The 20,088-nt window shown below is 38.8% G+C and overlaps 1 protein-coding gene and 2 long non-coding RNA genes across 3 annotated transcripts in view; 2 read left to right on the forward strand and 1 right to left on the reverse strand.

Moving 5' to 3' along the window:
- tyw1 (tRNA-yW synthesizing protein 1 homolog (S. cerevisiae)) overlaps positions 1 to 3,515 on the forward strand; it is a 38,912-nt gene extending 35,397 nt beyond the window's left edge. Inside the window, exon 16 of the mRNA XM_007552412.2 lies at positions 2,847 to 3,515. Coding sequence (XP_007552474.1) covers positions 2,847 to 3,068 — 222 coding nt within the window. The 3' untranslated portion in view covers positions 3,069 to 3,515. The remainder of the gene's footprint in view (positions 1 to 2,846) is intronic.
- Positions 1 to 16,154, reverse strand: part of LOC107836289 (uncharacterized) — a 17,047-nt gene extending 893 nt beyond the window's left edge. The window contains exons 1-3 of the long non-coding RNA XR_001662164.1: positions 16,144 to 16,154; positions 15,788 to 15,793; positions 13,106 to 13,234 (exon numbers count right to left, since the gene is read on the reverse strand). This is a non-coding gene — a long non-coding RNA (uncharacterized LOC107836289). The remainder of the gene's footprint in view (positions 1 to 13,105; positions 13,235 to 15,787; positions 15,794 to 16,143) is intronic.
- Positions 10,946 to 20,088, forward strand: part of LOC107836288 (uncharacterized) — a 13,105-nt gene continuing 3,962 nt past the window's right edge. Inside the window, exons 1-2 of the long non-coding RNA XR_001662163.1 lie at positions 10,946 to 11,879; positions 13,360 to 13,365. This is a non-coding gene — a long non-coding RNA (uncharacterized LOC107836288). The remainder of the gene's footprint in view (positions 11,880 to 13,359; positions 13,366 to 20,088) is intronic.

A 20,088-nucleotide genomic window follows, 5' to 3' on the forward strand; every position in this document is an offset into this window, starting at 1 on the left:
GAGATGAGTAGGGCTGAAACGATTCCTCGAATGATTCGAGTACCTCGATTACTAAAATATTCGTTTACAACAGCCCTAGAGATGAGTGTTTACTAAACTAACAGTTTGAGAAACACTGAAGTATCAGAACCAGAACCCGGTTCAGTCCAGTACAAGACGGACTGTAAAGGAAACTGAAAATCTGGATCAACCCTGAAAAAACCATCAAAAGGAATCTAATTTAATCTACTTCTAAACAATAACTACAGACTTTTAGTTTCGTCATTCAGAATCCAACGGGTTTGGAAAAGGCTTTTTGGTTCTAGTGGAAAACAAGTTTACATTTTCACATGAATGACAGAAAATGTGATATCAAAGGTTAAAGTGCTTTAGTTTCATTCTGGTTTTTGGTTTTTTCTGCCTGTTTGTCTGCAGCAAGTTGCAATATTTCCTTTTGTGTTGTTGGGATTATTGGGTCCCGTTTCTGTTCTGACGGCCAGACACGTTTGTCCTCATAAGTTAGAAAAAAAACAATATTTTTCCTTCACTTTGTCAAAACGAAAGGTGCAGATGAAACGGCAGCGAGCGCATAAACTGATTCTGTTCCATCCAGCGTCGTTTTGAACCCTAATTTAAAACCCTCGTCTGGAAAGAGGTGTGGAGCTGCGGCTTTACAAAACATAGTAGAAACTCTGTTACTATCAGCAAGACTCCATTAACTAAAACAGCATGCAGTCCTGTTCTCTTCCCGGACAGCGCAGATTCACTTTGTTCTTGGAAATATTACCCAGACTGAATAAATGTCAGTCTGGGGAACGTTTGTTCCCAACAGGCGTTTCTTCTCCAGCCTCAACAATGCAGCAGGCTGGGTTTATTTTTTCCTCTAATGTGACGCCGTAAAGCACCAAACACCTCGATGCTTCCTCAGCAGGAAGGTGTGTTAGTCCTCCAACGCTGGATCTGTTTTAATTACTTTTGTGATTAAAAATAAAGCAGTATTAGGAACACTGAGGCCAATCAGAGTTTCCTCGTTGCAAAGAGCTGCAGCCCAGTCGTTTGCCGGTCCAGTTCAGCTCCATTTCACTGTTATTTAAAGCTGCTCAGGAGGTTCTTCTGTGCCCACGATACCGTTCCAGTCAGCTTGACCTCTGTTACGCCCCCAAGGTCTAGGGGTCCTGGGGCAGTAACATAAAATGTGTCCGGAGCAACAGTGTAAAGTAAAAATGATTTATTACAAAATAAAGTTTCACAAAACAATACAATTTAACCCAATTAATGCAAAACAAAAGGGGTTAACAAACTCAAGAATGTCAGGTGCAAATTAAAGTTACAGAAGTCCAAACAAATCAGTTCAAAGTAAACTCAAAACAAACCACAAAAGGAAAACAACGCAAAAAAACCACACACACAAAGGGGAGGCTGCGGGAAGCCCACAGCCTCCCAAACACAAGCTTCTAACTCATACTTAACTGGAGCAAAGTCAAAGTAACTAAACTGGACAAACAGGACCAAGCTAAGACCAAGCTGGCTTAAAACCTGCCTAAAGCAGTTGCAACTACCAAACAAGAGGAGGCAGCTTCACAGAACCTCTTCAAAATAGCTGCCCCACTAGAGGAATGGATTCAGGAGCCTTTTATAGGGAGCAGGTGGGCCTCATCAACGTCTGATTGGCTTGACAATCCTCTGCTGGTCCAATGGTGTAGCTGCTTTCCTACAGCCTCCAGGCAGCCAATCAGGAAGGTGTGCTCTCACAGCTGAACCTGCATAACAAACGGGAGCCTGCACAGCCTCAAGAGGCCAGGGGCCGTAACAACCTCTTTGAAAACTGAACTTTGCTGACAGTTTGCCCTGCTGCACATTTAGCTTCCTTCACAGCCGAATTTTGATTCGACTCTGTTCTTTGCAAAAGCTTTCCGACTTACTTCAACATGTCCGCATTTTCTTCTTTAGGTTGGACTGTCACAATAAGAAATAAATCAATTCATCGCATGATGAATTAAAACAAGCTCAGTAATTTCTATTTGTATGATTATATTTTTTTCTCTCTTTTTCTGCCAAAAACTGAATAACTAAAGTGTTAAAATGGGTGTTTTGGTCTCAACTAAGCTTTTTTTAAAGGACAGTTTTGTTTACAAAGACTTAATAATCAATTTTATTTGCTGTTTCTGTTATTTTGTTCATTTATTTTGGATATTTAAAATGTCTTCCGGTTCCAGTGTTAAATGTTCATCAGAATTTAAAGTTGGTTGATCTTTCAGAATGTGTTCTTGCATTAGTAAGACATTATTATTATATTACTGGAAAATGGGCTAAAAATAACCAATAATGTCGATTATCACAATCATTTCTGGGACAATTTGTCATCCAGTAAAATTTCTTATGGTTTCTGGCCTGTTGGAGAAACCCTTTAATCTCCATGGCAACCATTCAGCTGTACAAAACGCCTGGGTGGACCTAGCCCCGCCTTCGAGGCGCAGCTCCTCCTCTGAGCTGCAGTTTCTTGTTACCGAGCTTCTGCCTCGCTCTCAGCTCCTTCAGACTAGCCAGCAGCAGTTAGCAAACACCTGGTGGAGCTGCTGAGCTCATTATAGAAGCTACTTCTCAGAGCAACGCTGGTAAAAATGTTGTTGAAGGGTTAACAGAGGAGCCTTCCTGAAGGTGGAGTTTCTTAGAGACAGAAACCCAAAAAAAGCTACTTTCAAGTTAGTCTTATTTTACGTGTTCTATTAAATTTGCACTATAAACTAAACCAAAAATACTTGGTAAGATTTCATGTTTTTACAGTGTAGTCTCCGCAGTAGTAGCAGTAGTAGTGCCTGGATATAAAAAGTGTGTAAATGCCCCTTTAAATGTCCTTTTTCTTCCAGTTCAAGGTGAACGGCGAGTGGCGGACTTGGATCGACTACGACCGTTTCCAGGATCTGGTCCAGGCTCACGAAGACAGCGGCGGACAGCAGACCTTCTCAGCCTTGGACTACACCGCCAAGACCCCCAGCTGGGCTTTGTTTGGGTCAAACGAACAAGGGTTCGACCCGGCCGACACGCGCTTCCAGCGGCGCAACAAAACCAAAGATATCTCTGGGTGCTGATTCTGAAGATCAGAATGAATTTAAAGAAACAGCAAAAATGAACATCGGCTTTATTGTTCGGTTTTCCCTCTTGCTTTGTTTGGATCTTTAAATGTATTTGCATCGCAGCTGGATGAACAGAAAAATACCTTTTATTGTTTCTTTTTTTAATGGATGTACATATATGGCTCAGTTTTTAATCTCCTTAATTTCTCGTTGTAAAACCAGATTCCTTCTTTAGAAAAAAAAATGTTCCAGTTCCTTTTGCTCTTCCTTTCTGCTTGTACTTTTTTCTTATCCCTAATTTCAGTTTAAAAGTTTCATAGTTTTTTGTTTTTTCAACTCAGGGTCAGGATTTTTCAAAGCATCCCTCTGGTGTCAGAGTATTTTATTTCCCAGTCAACGGCTGTCAAAATATTTTTGGCCACTTACAATAAATGGGTTTGAAATAAAAATGTGAAAAACTTTTAAAATCTCAATGGCTTTTTAAAACGAAGTATCAGTTCCACTGTCAGATAAATTAACTTATAACATGGGGAGATATCAAGTAAAATAATCTGCTAGTGGAGTAAGAGCTTCTTCATCAATATTCACTTAAAACAAGCTTCAATATCTTGCTAAAAAGTTACGTAAGTTAAATTAGTTTGGTCTTATTTCAAGTGTACTAGAAACTAGACCAGAAATACTTGGTATGTTTTTGTGTATTTTTATGCCTGATTGGTTCTTTCACTTACAGCAAGACACTTTTCCCATGTTTTAAGTTACTTTATCTGCCAATCGATGACGTACTTGTTCATCAGTATTAAGGAATTATTGACTGTAAAAGTTGATTTTAAGTTGGTTTGTCTTATTTCAAGTGTGCTGAGATATTTGCACTAGAAACTAGACCAAACTTACTTGGTAAGATTTTGTTTTTTGCAGTTTAACTGAAAAACAGGTTCTCCTCCTCACCTGTGGGGGGCGCTGTACCAAGAACCTCTGAAGAAGACAGCGCAGTTTCCGCAATCATGAAATGTAAACCATAATGGAGTAGTATCAGGTTTTATGGATTCTAGGATTTTTGTTTTGTTGTTGATAAACACCATGAGCCATTTCTCCCGCTAGCGCTAACCCCATGTGTTTGTTTTGGTTGTATTTACCCAGAATGCCCTGCGCTGTAGTTCACTTCCTGCTTTTGGAGCGTCTCCTGTCTGCTTGGTGTTTATATGCTTTCAAACCGAACCAGAGTTCACTTTCTTGGTCGACATCAGAGTCCGGTTATGTATTCAGACCTTCCCAAACAAACCTGGACTTTTTTATTGCATATTTTAATATAGTTAAAAACGAAACTATAAAATTATCTTGTGCGGAGACTGTTAATTTAATGCTTCTTTGTTTTCCTGATCTCACCTTCAGCAAATCAGCATCAACAAGTAAGTAAGACTTTCTGCTTTGCTGGAGTTCATTAGAGCATTTTCACGCTCATTTGTTTGATTTGCATCAGCCTCATTGCTGACATCCAAACCCATTCAGGCTGCAGTAAAGTTTTATTTTGCTGGAAATCTGCGGAGCTGTGAGGGAATGACCTTGACCCGCTCATTTACAAACCCTTTCTTCAAGCAAAGTGACTTAATTAACCAAACGACGTCACCTCGCAGGCTGACGCTTTGTCTCTGCGCGGAAACCTGACAGCTGACTGGTAAACCACAAAGCGATCCGATGAATCATAAAAATGCAGCCTCTGAAATGAGTGTTAAACTGCAGCAGGGAGATTAGGGGAGATGTGTGCTAATTGCCTGCTGAGTCCTGGATCTCTGCGTCTCCTCAGGCTCACGTCATCCGGTCTGTTCCTCAGATTCCTGTTTCCCCCATTAAAAACTGTTTGAAGGTTTCCAGTCTTACAGTTTGATTTGTAATGACTGAAATTGTCCAGTTTAATCTTAATGAAACCAATTGAAAATACAGTTTTGTTGAATTTATCATTATGATTTTAAAAGTGATGGGTGAAAATAGATTTTTTTTTACACTCAGTCAAAATGGCCTACAAAGAAAAGGTCTGCCCACTGCGTCTTGATCCGACTCAAAAAATCCAGACATGTTTGTTTGAATGTGACTGAAGTTGGGTTTGCTGCAACAAAATACAAATTAAAACTACACAGTTTGATTCTCTGGGTGTTTGTTTTAGATTCTCTCACGATGAAAATTTCTCCATTTTTAGTGGGAAACATTGTTGGTTTATTAAATGTTTATTTTTCTCACTATATATGGCACTATTAACCAAAAAAAAAAAAAACATTTGAGTGTGAATTACTGAATCAGTGAACAATTATTTTATTTTGCTGTTGGAGATAAAAAGTCAAAGTCGGTGAATTTAAACTGCATTCAGCAGTTTAATGAAAACATTTTTATTAGTTGCTTCACACCGGAGGTTTGATTCTAACTAATGGACAGAAACGCTGCTGCAGTTATATTTGTAAACAGACGCATAATGTGTTGCTAAAAATGGAAATCCAGGAGTGACTGTTGTAAATAATAAATTCCTCTGCAGCTTCTGGGAGATTTATTTTTTCCTCGCCCTCCAGAAATGTGTCGCTCCGATCTTTTGCTCTCGGTCACACCGAACACATTAGCAGTCAGAGAACACAGATGCCTCACATTTGGTGGTTCAGAGGAAACTGAGCGTACTGTAAGCGTCTGTGAGAGGAGAGCTTGGCGGAGAAATGGACGTCCAAATAGAGGTGCAACATCATGAGCATCATCAGAGGAAGAGGACATCTTAACGGCCGCCACAAGATGCAGGAAACATGAGTTTAGGTGGCGAAACTGCAAAAATGGCTCAGATAATAACTTTCATAGAGAAAAAGTGATGATTCAGCTTCACGTTTAAGTCCTTTTGGGCGTGGTGCAATCTAAAATGTATGTATTTTTTATAGTTTTATTAAAAATCAACACTAAATATGATCATACTGAGATGACTCAGTCATGGCTGATTTTAATAAAGAAGCTCCCAAGCTAAAACCACGCATAGTGAAGCATGGGCAAAAAAGAAATCGGAGGAAAATACATTTGTTGTATGAAGTACAAAGTGGATTTAAACACGAGTGGGCGAAGTTAGGACAATTCCAAGGGCTCCTGACCGACAGGGGGCGCCACAAAAAGTTTTCTTTGGCGGTGGTCACTGTTCAGCAGCGGTCAGTAGAAAACAAGAACAGAAGAAAGCAGTCACTACGCTGCTAAGAAAATAACAAAGTCAGGTTTAAGAAAAACAGGGGGAGAACAAAAGAAGTCAGACAAAAGAGTGACAATTTATAACCAAGTTTTTCTCCGAGAGAGGTGGGTAGACTGAGATTATCAACCATTTAGCACAGTTAGCTTCGCTACAAATTACTGTCCATTTCACTAGCATTTAATGAATGAAGAAAAAATTACCAACATGTTCATATATTTAAGTTGTCTCTGTACCTTTTACCACACTTAACAGGTGAGTCAGTCAGCAGCAGCTCTAACCTTGATACCAGCATGACCTTTAACCCCTGTCCCAGTGAAAGAGGTGAGCAACACTGTGTACAATGGCAAGCTAGCTAGCATCATTACAAGGAATCTATGTGGATGTTTTTCTGTTTGCTCTTTTTACAATTACCAAACAAAAATAATATATTTATTACTCACGGATATTCAAACAATTTAAAATAAAATGATAATAAAAAACAACCTGTCTGGACTGGAGCCAGTTTAATTGACATGTTAAATTACACAGTAAAACAATTAACAGCAATGTTTTGGTTGGCCTGTTATAGAAAGATAAAGTAGAGGTGTTGTTCAAATTCATATTTTTATCATGCTATTCATACATTTATATATTTAAAACCTCTAAACTAAATATTTAATTTTCAAACCAAATATTTACTTTGGAAAATAAAAATTGAGGTTGCAAATTAAATATTTTGCTAGAAAACTAAATTAGGAGATAATTTTGTTCTCTACCAAAAGATGATAAATATTTGGAACTAAATACTTAGCATCTTTAGTTGGTAAACTAAAAATTTAGCTTAAGAATTGGATATTTAGTTATTTAGCTAAATATTTAGTTTGCAGGCTAAGTAACGTATTTTCCGCACTATAAGCCGCACCTAAAAACTTCAGTTTCCTCAAAAGCCGACAGTGCACCTTATAATCCGGTGCGCCTTATAATCCGGTGCGCCTTATAATCCGGTGCGCCTTATAATCCGGTGCGCCTTATAGTGCAGAAAATATGGTAGTTAACTCCAAGCTAAGTATTTAATGTAGAAAATAAATTTTGATTTAAAAAATTCATGGTTTGGAAAATACATTTTACTTTCAACTAAATATCTAATTAATAAAATAAATATTTAGTTTCCTGACTAAACTTTTAATCTGCAAGCTAAAACTTTAGTCTACAAACTAAATATTTAGCTTGTGAGTTAAATATTTAATTCAGAACTATTACATGGTGAAACACTAATAGTTTTATTATCTCTCTGACAGGCTGAAGAAACATTAACTTTTTTTTGCTGTGTACCTTTACAAATTACACCCTCATCATTGTGCAGTCTTTAATTTTAAATAAAACTAAAACATTTCCACAATTCGTTAAAGTAACATAAATCTGTCACGTTTCTGTGCGGACTCGACTGTTTTCCTGTGGATATTAACACAGTGAAATGGGGGGAAATGCTGCAGCAAAAAAAAAACTGACATATTTTGGAGTTAAGTTAGGAAGCGAATCTTTATGTCACTGCCTGAAGCCGCTGACTCAGCAGGAGGAAGAAAACGAATGCCTGACTGGCTGAGGAGACGCTTTCTGCCGGTGTCAGAGGCTTCAGGCTGCTGGATTGAGAGCAGAACAGGGAGGAAGTGCTAGCTGTGCTCCCTCACAGTGAGAAGGTGATTAAGGTCAGGTTATTTATGTGTGAAGGTTTACTGGTTTCCCTGCCATCCTCCCAGAATGGAATGGTAATCTAGATTTTATCACTGGTGCAGAAAGATGCAGACAGTTTCATCTCAGAGTTGGTTTCATGAAATGACTGTAACCAACAGCAGAATAATGTTCTTGCTGAAAATCAATGGGTGGATGATACTTTTTGAACTATTTTTTAAATGTAATTAATTGTTGCCTTTTATTTATTTGTTGGTTACTATAGATGAAACTGGCTGCAAACATTTGTAATTGTTTATTTGTATATAAAACCACTAATTTGTCTGTTTTAAAGCTGCAGATTAACTTTTGTAGCCATCAAAGTAGTACCTGCCATACCTGCCTCGCTTTTTGCCCAACGTCTTTGCAGAATTGTCAAGATTTTTAAATTATCGGCTGATCATCAAAACCTGAGAGACCCCACACATGACGATAAAATAACGGCTGATATAACGGGCTTTGTCGTACCGGTTTGACTCACCAACATTCAGATTTCAGACGGAAATCTTGGAAAACCTCCCAATATCAAACGTGAGTTCAGTGTAAACAAACATGGCCGACTGGGAAGAAGCAATGGCCATAGTTTGTGGGCCATCTTTATTTTAGATTCTCATATAAGTTTTCCTTCACCTCGCTTTCTGATTTGCTACTCGTTACATTTTCCAGGCTGCATTTCTGTTTGTCCTTGGAGGAAAAAAACTGAATTAAAATAAGTAGCCAGTGAGAGGGAAGTAGGTCAGTTATGCTAGCTTGACTTTGTGAACCATAACATGAAGATGTGCTGTGGAATTTTGTGTTTCAGTTCAGTTAATATAAAAAAGGTGACCTAACCACCAACTCTGACAGGTTATAGGTAGAGCAGGTTTTTATCTCTTCCACTGCTGTGTTAGATTAGCTAGTAGCAGCGGTAGCTAATCTACCATTGCAATCTCTCATCAATATCACATAAAACTGAAACAGACTAAATGTTCTGTACTTTGTGTGGAAAATGTTTGCGAGTTTTTTGGTGTTGAATCCTGATACATTGTTGTGAGTTGCTACGGCAACGAGACTGCTGGTAGCGTAGCCGTCTTGAGTTGTTTTTCAACCGTTTTTCTGTGTTGTTTTTCCCTTTGCTTTGTGCTTTGCACTGCGATAAATTAATAATTTGTGCATCTCCAGGTTTCATTTTGCTTACCGAGTTGCTCTACCACGGCAGCACGGCTATAATGGACAACATGCAAAATAATCTCCTTTTTGCCCTCCAGCGTTGTATGCATGCGCAAAGTTTCCAGATGTAAACAATAACATGCAACATGTCTATGAGCGATCAGCTTCTTCTGGAATGCCGAGTGAAGACACTTGGAAAGAAAGAAGCATCTGATACAAACCTTATCTCTAAAAAGGAAATTGATTAAAATCTTCAAAAATAGCAAACTAACATGGACTGGTCTCCAAAATCTTAAAGTAGCAATTAAATTAGCAGCTGAAATTGTTTGACAAGAAACATGTTTGGACTAGAGAAAGAGAAGGCTTTTAAATACAAGAATTTGTACTTTGTGAAAAGTGGATGAAATAATAAAAAGGAGTACCTCATAATTACTTTACTTCAATTTAAGGCTTCTGGGTCTGAACTGGTTTTCACAGTTTTTCATGAGTTTATCAGTCATTTAATTTTGATTATGTGTAGATCTGAAAAAAATATTGTTTGGCAGAAGCGTGGCTGATGCCAGTATACACATTTTTGACCCTGAGATTTATATTTTTACTTACAGAGAACAAAATAAAGTGGCAACCGTTTTTATTTTTGGAGACAGACCCCGTCTCCGGACCGTGGGCGTTCAAAGTGCCCAGAGCTGAGTTTCAGTGTGACTCTGATGAACCTCCAGCTTGTCTTGGGTGTTTCCTGAATTTTCTAAAGCAGGGAGGCTCCACAACGTCTTTTTTTTACCTCCCAAACTTGTAAATCACAACAGCTTTATTTGATTTCAGCTACAGTGGAAACCAAGCTCACAGCTTTGGCAATGATGAGCAGCGCGGCGCTTTTGTTCTGTTTGTGAAAAAGAAAACTCCTCCTATCATCTCTCACAAAGACATTTAGAAGTCAGAAGCTTCATGATCCTCTGCAGCTGTCAGCCGGCATCAGGGAGGATTTGAGTTTTGTTGCAGCAAATCCACAGCAGAGTCGCTGATGCATTCGAATCAGTTTTATAAAAAAGTTGGACGAAGCCACTGGAGGAACAGAGACATTATGACTCATTCTTTGAAGAACACAAACACTCTAACATGAACGTGCTTCATCAACAAAAAGTCGAGTCATCTGTATGAGGTAAAAAAACTGACATGTATAGGTTTTGTGGATGAAAACATAGATATTTTCATAAAATCTAACATTTCAAAATATGAGTGGCAAATACATATGTTTTTTTTTTACAAGTGTTAGGTGCATTAATAACTTTTTAGTGCCATTTGTAATATAAAAACAAAATAAAAGGGAATGGTAGAAAACAGTTGGTGAAAACTGGGACAAAAATTTTCTTTTGCACCACATAATTTAGACAGCAAACCAATCCAAATCACTTACAGGGAATATTAAAGCAATTTTGTTCACAGTAAGATCATCAGCTCTCAATAAGATGCATTGAGTTCCTCTAAAGAATAAAAACTTATCCATGGTGAAGAGATAAAGAGATTCTGCAATAAAAATATCTTTGACATCTACACATGCCGCAAAGCTGCATGCAGTATTTGCAGAAGAGAGGTGATCTGCGCTGGCTGTGAGTTGTAAATAACTTTACTAGCCTAATTGTAAATAGTTTAAATAGTTGAAATAATGTACTTTTGCTGCAGGAGATGTGCACAGTACAGTAGCTGCCAATACAGTGTGACTTTGACTAATAATCCCTAAGCAGCACATTAACAACAGGTGGTGTGATGGTGAATTCCAGGTAAACACAAAACAGGAATCAATAAGTGACACTTTCTAAAAACTGGACTTGATTTGTTACATGCGAGAAGATTTACATTAGTTTCTGTTTTATGATTATTTATAAAATGAAAAAACACTGCAACTTCAATTTGCTTTTGTAATGAATTATATTGAAACTGTTTACATGCATTCCAAGCTGATCATTGTATCCTGGTGATGGGCTTCTGAAAAACACCACTTCCTATTCAGACATGGCATGGTCAGACTCTCTCTTATGCAGCCATACCGATGGAGTATGAAATGTCCTTTCTGAATAAAACTCGGCCCACACTGGCCACAACTGTATGGACTCTTTCCACTGTGAATGTGTTGCTGGGACATCAGCGTGCTTTTGCAGTAAAACCCTTCTAACAGTGGTTACAACTGTATGGCCTCTCTCAAGTGTGAATGCGTTGATGGGTCATCAGTCTTTGTTTGGTAATGAAACTCTTCTCACAGTGGTCACAACTGTATGGCCTCTCCCCGGTGTGAATGTGTTGATGGGACATCAGATTTTGTTTGTGAATGAAAGTCTTCTCACAGTGGTCACAACTGTATGGCCTCTCTCCAGTGTGAATGCGTTGATGGGTCATCAGTCTTTGTTTGGTAATGAAACTCTTCTCACAGTGGTCACAACTATATGGCCTCTCTCCGGTGTGAATGTGTTGATGGGACGTCAGACTTTGTTTGTGAATGAAACTCTTCTCACAGTGGTCACAACTGTATGGCCTCTCTCCAGTGTGGATGCGTTGATGGACTATCAACTGTGTTTTCTTAAGGAAATTATTCCCACACCTGTCACAGACATAAGTCTTCTTTCCAGTTTTGATAACCAGATTAGGAAAAGTTGAAAGGGTCCCAAATTGCTGTTTGTCCTCTTCAGAATGGGACGGTTCGTCACTTTTTCTGTCATCAGCTCTGCTCTTAGAGTCATTATTAATTTTGTTCCTGTTGATGCCACTATAATTCTGTGGAACCAAATCAGGAGAAACAGAGAAAGAAATATAGTAAAATTTTAAATCAACTGTACAAGACAGAATGAAAGATTTGCCATAACACCTTGTAGAGGGAAAAACCAAAGGCCTTTCCAAACATATTTTCTGTTTTTATATTGGTAGCTGAAAGGACACAGGCAAACTCGTTTTGGTTTGGGGTAATTTAGCTTAGATTTAATAACTTTAAATAGATTTGATGTGATCCAATGTTGTGCATATTTACAGTCATAAAGTACAATCAATCAATAAATTAGAATATTAATGAGAAATGCATGTATTTCAGCAATTGAGCTCACAAGTAAAACTGATTATGTAGCTTAATTACACACAAACAGTTTTGAAGCTTTTATTTGACGAAAGATTTCTTGCCTACAGCTGATGAAAACATGACATATAAAATTAAAATATTTCATCAGACCAATAAAAGACGTTCATGCAGATATGTGGGTGTAATGAAAAATAAGTTCAATACCTGCTTAAAGCAGGTTTCAGAAGGGATTTTTAATCTGACGATTGAGCCTCATCATCATAACTCACGCTTATTTATTAAATATGACTGTATTAAGAGAATTAAGAAGCATAAAAAGCATGTTATTCTTAGAAATGTTTTGTTCTATTTTGTTTGTTGTGGTATTCTTCAGCAGAAAACATAAAACATCTTAAATCATTATCCTCAAAAATTATAACCAAGCGGCAGCTGTGATGCATCTATACTGTTTGTGTCAGTCGACGTCACGTTGCATCAGCAGCCGCTCTACTTCGCATGTCGCCTTCAGAATAAAGGCTGGAATACATTATTCTATTTAAACTGTTTACAGTTAGAATAATAAGATCATTTACATCTCCCCCTCGCAGCTTTGCACCGTCTGCAGTTGTCAGAGGTTTTATATTTAACTCATTGTCTCTGTACCTCACTGCCTCCCCTTCAACCTGCTACATTTTCACTCTCTGAAGGCTTAGTTTATCACCTGCCTGGATGGATTCAGCCGCATCTTCATTTTCCCTCTAATTGTGACCAAACTTCCTATAGTGGTCCTAGTTAGATTATTTATTTAGTCCTTCTAGTTCCTTATTTCAGCTCCCTCATAGTGTCTCTAGTTTTCTTATCTTGCTATCTTAGGTTTAGTTCTGCTTAGGGGTGAAACGATTCCTTGAGTGATTTGAGTACCTTGATAATTAAAATTTCTTGAGGAAAATGTACCTGCCTCGAAGCTTCGTTATGTTTTATTATTTAATGCACTGTGTTCCTTCCAGGTCGTTATTTGCGTTGCGCAGCGCTCTCACTTCCGCCTAAGTTGTTGACGAAAGCTAAGTGTTAGCAGCATAACGTCTGGCCTGGGAGGATTTTACTGCTTCATGTAATATCTGGGTTTTCTTTGTTTTCGGTGGACCAATCAGCATCCTTAAAACGACTGGCATGATGCCTGGAGTTCGGCAGCCCCTCTCCTCCGGGAGCTGCTGGTTCAGGGCGAACGGCGGGAAGAGCGCTGCAGGAGTATTTATACAGGTAAGCGGATAGGCTGTGGGCGGCTGAGCTTTACATGCGAAGCTTTAAAGCTGATGGAAATGTTTGCTTTACAATCAGCTGCCTCGTTTTATCTCGTTAGAAACATCATCGCTTTTTCTTACACCATGACTCTGCAACTGTATGAAGTGACCAGACACCTCAAGCTATAATATCATCACCTCCCTAAAATAATGGCTGATGTCATTTTTTGCTCAATGTGATTTTCTTGCTTAAATCGTCTTTGGCAAAAAATTTTTATGTTTTTTTTTTTTCTTGTTGCCCAAAATCACTTTTGACATAACCGAAAAATGAAATGAAATGAAATGAAATGAAATGAAATGAAATGAAATTTTAATGAAATGAAATGAAATTTTATTCGAACATGATACAAATATAAAAAAATAAAAATAGTACACAGTAACAAGAAGTGCATAAGAAAGAAGAGAAAATACAGATTTTTTTGTTTCAGTTAACATATCATGCTCAAAATGGGGTAGGAAGAAGTGAGAACTTATAAACTCCTACCCCTAAACACTTGAAACTTTAGAGTCCTACTGTCATTAAAAAAATCAAAGTCAAAGTGGCAGTCAGAAGTAACAGTTACTAATATTTACCTATACATTTTCCCATTTTATGCTGGTTTGTCTTTCTAAACCCTTACACCAAGTTGTTATCTGCAATACACACCTTATTGCTTTCTATCACCCGTATGTGTATCTATTGAAAATTACCTCTTTGTACTTTCTTTTGAATTGTGTTAAACTATTGCTTTGTTTTAAATCTTCATGTAACTTGTTCCATAACTTTACACCTGTAATTGAAATACAGAAGCTTTTTCTTGTTGTTCTAAAATTGCGGATCTTGAAGTTTGAGTGACCCCTTAAGTTATACCCCCCTTCTCTTTCAGAAAACATGCTCTGTATGTGCTCAGGTAACAACTTTTTAGATACTTTGAACATAAATTGAGCCATTTTAAATTCTACAAGCTCGTCAAATTTGAGAATTCTGGATTTTATGAAGAGTGGGTTTGTATGCTCATAATAACCGACATTATGGATGATTCTAATGGCTCATTTCTGTAGGACGGTTACCGGATGTAAAGAGCTCTTGTAATTAACTCCCCACACTTCACAGCAATATGATAGATATGGTAAAATCAGAGAGTTATATAGAATATGAAGTGATTTAGCATTCAATACACGTCTAGCTCTAGCCAATATGGATATACTTCTACTGAGTTTACTCAAAATAAATGTAATTTCTTCCTGGTCGCAACAAGTGGGAGGCGAAGCGCATTGTGACGTTACATACTGGTAGATGTTTCTGTGTGTGACGAATGCAGGCCGTGTCGAATCCCGTTGCTAACATGAACACAACCAACATAAATGTCTGGGAAGGTGAGAGTTCATCTATTAAACTCACTGAAGATGAATACATGAACTGAAAGCTGGATCATAGACACTTGTTATAAGTGTATTCGTGAGCCTGCCTCTTTATTATTAAGTTGAATATAATTTCAGATCTTTGTCTAACTTTTCTTCAGGTTTACTTAGAAAGTGAGCTTTTATTGTTACAGGTTAATTTTCTAAACTACAGAAAAGTAACTGTTAGGGAAGCTCAACTGTGAATAATTGGACTGATGTTCATATATGATAGTAATACTGCTGTTATGTTAGATTTACCAATGTTTTATTTAATCTTTTTTTCACGATTACTCGATTAATTGTAAGAATAATTTTAATTACTAAAATGTTTTTTTTTACAACAGCCCATCCATGCCCATCTTCCTTTAATAATCCCAGTTAGGTTATTTCTTCCCCCTGTGGTGTTTCTAGCTTTTCTTATCTGGTTACTTTAGGTTTAGTTATTTTATGTCTGTATCTATGTCCATCTGTCCTTAATGGCTCCAGTTCGGTTATTTCTTTGTTTAGTCCTTCTAGTTACTCCAGCTCTTTGTTCTTTAGTTCTTATTTTTGTTATATCAGTCTTGTTTCTGTTTTGGCTCGTTTATGTTTTCCCTCCTGTCTCGCTGTCTTCTAGTTCATCAGGTTTTCTTTAGCCTTAGTGTTTCTTTTGTATTAGACTCATTCCCAGCTTCCCTGTGTATCTTCTAATGGCCGCCGGCTCTTTCTGCAGTCAGGCTGCTGCTGGGTTTACAAACAAATAATCCCACCATACCGGGATCATTTGTGGGTATTTATGCATCTTAATAATCCATAAGCACTAAATGCAGGTCAGTCGATAAAACATGAGAAAATGGCCCAAACATTGAACATTACTTACAAACAGTATTAAAGCAATTAGTTAAATCATCAGCTCTCAATAAGATGTGCTGAGTCCCTCTAAGGCTGCGTTCACACTGCAGCCTGAAGTGACTCAATTCTGATTTTTTTGCCGTGGCCGTTCACACTGCCAGTAAATGCGACCTGTATGCGTTCTGCAGTGTAAACGGGCAAACGACCTGAAAGTGTCCCACATGCACAGTAGAGGGCGCCATAGCGTCAGCGTTCTCAGTGTTCTGCCAACCGCCATAAAAAGAAGAAGTGCTCATTGTTTGCAGAAGTAAACATGGAGGCCAACGGTGGAGCTTAGCTTACATATTTCAAGTTGTTGTCCGGCCGGAGCAGCATATTAACAACTTAATCCTCATATAATCCGTCATGGTTGTTGTTTTTCTTCCCACTTGCGCGTATCAGGACGCATAATAGTGAGATTTGTTGAGAATCAGTGACGTTAAGTTCGGATGAATGCGACCTGAACGTTAGGTCGCATTTGAATCGGATACGTATCGGATATGGGCCACATTCGAAAAAGAATCCGACCTGTGCTGTTCACACTGCCATGGAAAGATCGGATACAGGTCGCATTACTCAAAAAAAATCAGAATTGAGTCACTTCAGGCTGCAGTGTGAACGCACCCTAAATAAGACTAACATGGAGCAATGAAGGCACCGGATTAGAGTTTTCTAAAATGTCATTTTTTAAAATTAAAAACAAATAAACAAATTTTAAAAAGGAATTCATATTTATTGTGCAAAAGACAAGTAAAATACAATAATTTCTTCCTAGTTTGATCACATTTAGAGGGAAAATGAAGATGTAGCTGCATCCATCACGGCAGGTGATAAACTAATGGTGCGTACACACCAGAAGCATTACGCGCATCAGAGACCGGGCCGGTTTGGAGGTAGCTGGTGATTGGTTCGTTGGCTGTGGGGGCGGGACAAAGACCAGATCTCTGGATCAGAGGAGCACTAGACTTTTTCGATGGCTGTCATTTCAACATGCTGCATCAATAAACTGCTGGGTTTCAGTCACGTGATCTGGATGACTCGCAAAATTCAGATGGAGGGCCAGAAGGGGATTTCTCCGGTTCAAACAAAGCAAAGTTGATCACAACGAGTAGCTAATGCCCTAAATAGGCTGGAACAGCAGAGGCATCTCGAAAAAATATGCTTATATTTAAGATATGATCTGCATTATCTCGGTAAAAAAAGACTTCTCTATTGAGGATTTACACGCATCGAGGCGAAACTACCTGGAGCTGCAGACCTCATATTATATGATGAGCCAGAAGAAAGTTTCAAAAAGCCTGGAGAATCAATCATTTATCTTCAGGTTGGGTCAAGCATTTAGGATCAAAAGAAGCATTAAATGGCTGTCGACTTGTTTCCGCCTGGTGAGTAGTGAATTGTGCTATTTTAAGTAATTGGATGATAACGATGCTATCGCTAGCAATGATAGCAATAACTCACGTTATTTTATGAGCTTGAATCTCCTGGTAAATAATGTATTTAGCTTCTGTAAACCCAAATTCATGCTGGAGTTGTACGTTAATGTTGAGTCACAATTCGCACCGATCTACAGAAACCACCGCGTCCGTGTCTGTTCGTGTCCAGACACGTAGCATGTGGGGGAATAGTCACAGCTCACTGTGACTGTATGGCTGGGTAGGTTATATTTAATTTATTTAGCTTTTTATTTTTTTAGCATCAAAGTCCCACTGAATAAACATATGAGCTAACTGCTAACAACATTAGCGCTCTGGGGACACACTACAGCATAAAAATAATATATCTTACCTTACATATGAATGCTTGGCTTTCTAAGTAACTGTCCAATAAAATATCTGAAAATACAATTTAAACGATGTGAAGGTTTCCTGTTAGAAAGTGGTGCTGCAAACATTGTTAGTTTCTGCACCTCCTGTTTTTAGCTGTAGATTATTGATCCACATTTCTCCTCTTTTTTCAGTAAGTTTTTTTAAAAATTGAAACACAAAAATAACGTTCATCTTTCTCTCTGAACGGTTGGAGCAACCGTAAGGGACTCAGACTTTAGACATTTTGATGCTAAATCAACAGAAGCAAATGGGCTGAATTTACTTCCGACCCTCCATCTGCATTGGTATATGAAACCCAGCAATTCCCGTCATAATCTATTCTTACTTTACACTGGGATTACATTCGCCTCTTAATGGTAAATAGCATTTCTCCCATTGAACCGATCAGAAGCCGTTTAGGCTGAAAACGAGGGGATTTCTGCATCTGTCGCTCCAGCTGGGAAATCCCGCCTGCCGCAGCGGTAGTTCAGCTGGCCGCGAGTCCAGCAGAGACGACATTCAGATGAGATTTTTCCCCGTGAAATGTAAATCTGAGGTAAACGTTTCCCTCAGCTTCCACGCTCATGAGCGCATACAGAAAGAGCGGGATGGAGACCCAAGAAGGAAACTGTTCTGCGGTCGCTGAGGTGAAGACTTCGATTTACGTGATGATCCCGCTCAATGCAAAACGACCAGGGCTATAGGACCGATAGGACCGGGCCAAACGGCGCCGGGCCGGGCCCAAACGGCTCCTGTGGAGGCGCGTCAGCTCTAGCTGTTGTTTTCCGTTGGATGCTTCAAACGCTCAAAATGCTCCAAAAGGTTTGAATCTCGCTGCGCTTGATGCTCAAAACGCTGTGGGTGTGAACGCAGCATCAGCCTTCAAAGACTTAAAATGCATCCGGTTGACCGGGAGGCAGTGTGAGGTACAGAGACGATGTGCTTAAAATAAAACCTCTGGCGTCTACCCATGCAGCAATGCTGTGTGCAGGAGTTTCGCCAGGTGAACAGAGGTGATCTGCGCTGGTGGGGAGTTGTACATTATTCTATTATCTGACTGTAGATAGAATAATTTATTGTAGCCTTTACTCTGACATGCGAAGTAGAGTGGCTGCTGACGCAGCGTGATAATCCCTCTATGAACAACATAAATATGTTACAGCTGTCAGTTGGTTCTAATGATTGAGGATAATCATTTAGAGGCCAGTGGCTTGTTTACTGTTGCCATAGCAACAGCCTGCCAGGACGACTGTCGGTTACAAAGATGTGTGATGTCACATGAGGAGCGGTTTGATCCAGATTTCAGGCTCTAGCAAAGTTCAGGTTGTGAGGAAACGTGATGCAGAGGCGACGACCGCCTCGCCGGGTTTGTGACAGGATAAAATCAGCAGGAGAAACTATTTACATGCAGCTAACAGCATAGTAAGCTGAACATTTCCTTCACACTGAGGCAAGAGATGAAAATGTAACAATTTAACAAATAGCAATTAAGTAGGTTTAGAAAACAACAGATCAATATGCAGATATGGATGAAGAGTTCCTAAAGGACATCTATATTACAGTATATTACTACGGCTGTCTGTGGAAATGTGCATTTCCTCTAAACCAACCTGAACTACCAGCTTACACCGTCAGCGTGAACTCGGGTCATAAAGCATCTAAAGGACTCACCTCTGTCCCATCGCCCACCTGAATGTCCTCCATTTGTGATCCAGCTCTGGTTGAAGCAGGAAAATCAGAGAGAATCACAACATGTTGCCAGAAAATTCATAAATAAACATGTTGTTTTTTGTTTTGTTTTGAAAGGTCAACATATTTTGTCTCATGACCAGTTTCACAGAAAAAAGGGAAAAAACTAAATTCAGAAACATAGAAGCTAAAGTGAAATCAAATACAGGCCCTGTGATCAATCATCTTTAGTCAACTTCAGTTTTACTCAGGAATAAAGGATTATTCATATGTTTTCAGCATTATTTAAACACAAAGCTACCACCAGATATTTCCTACCCTACAGAAAACAAACTCACCGTTCAGCAGATGATCAGGACGTCTGATTGATATGATCAGTCTGGCTGCTGCTTTTGGTTTCCAAGGGAACAACGGCAATTACAGTTTAAAAGATTCAAATTTGAAAAGTATTTTGGATACAAAAATGGAACCAGAATCGGCTTCATTCAAGTTTTTACACACAAACAAGGAATTTAACCTCAGTTCCACTTTGCTCAAGGTTTTAAATATAAACTTATGGAATCAAGAAAAGAAAATACATTATTTTGTAAATATCTGCATAGAAAGACAAGGTTAAATTTGTGCATATTCAAATTAAGTTCCCAAAGGGAAATTAAATGTTGTAATAAATCCCCCCTTGTCCCTAATGGGTCAGGAGGAGTGAGACAGGACACACAACCATGCACACACACTCACACCTAGAGAGGCCAGTTAACCTGGCAGTCATGTTTTTGGACTGTGGGAGGAAGCCGGAGTACCCAGAGAGAACCCACCATGCCCAGAGAGAACCCACCATGCCCAGAGAGAACCCACCATGCCCAGAGAGAACCCACCATGCCCAGAGAGA

This window comes from Poecilia formosa, unplaced genomic scaffold (genome assembly GCF_000485575.1).
Source record: "Poecilia formosa unplaced genomic scaffold, Poecilia_formosa-5.1.2 Scaffold48, whole genome shotgun sequence".
NCBI classification, from domain to species: domain Eukaryota; kingdom Metazoa; phylum Chordata; class Actinopteri; order Cyprinodontiformes; family Poeciliidae; genus Poecilia; species Poecilia formosa.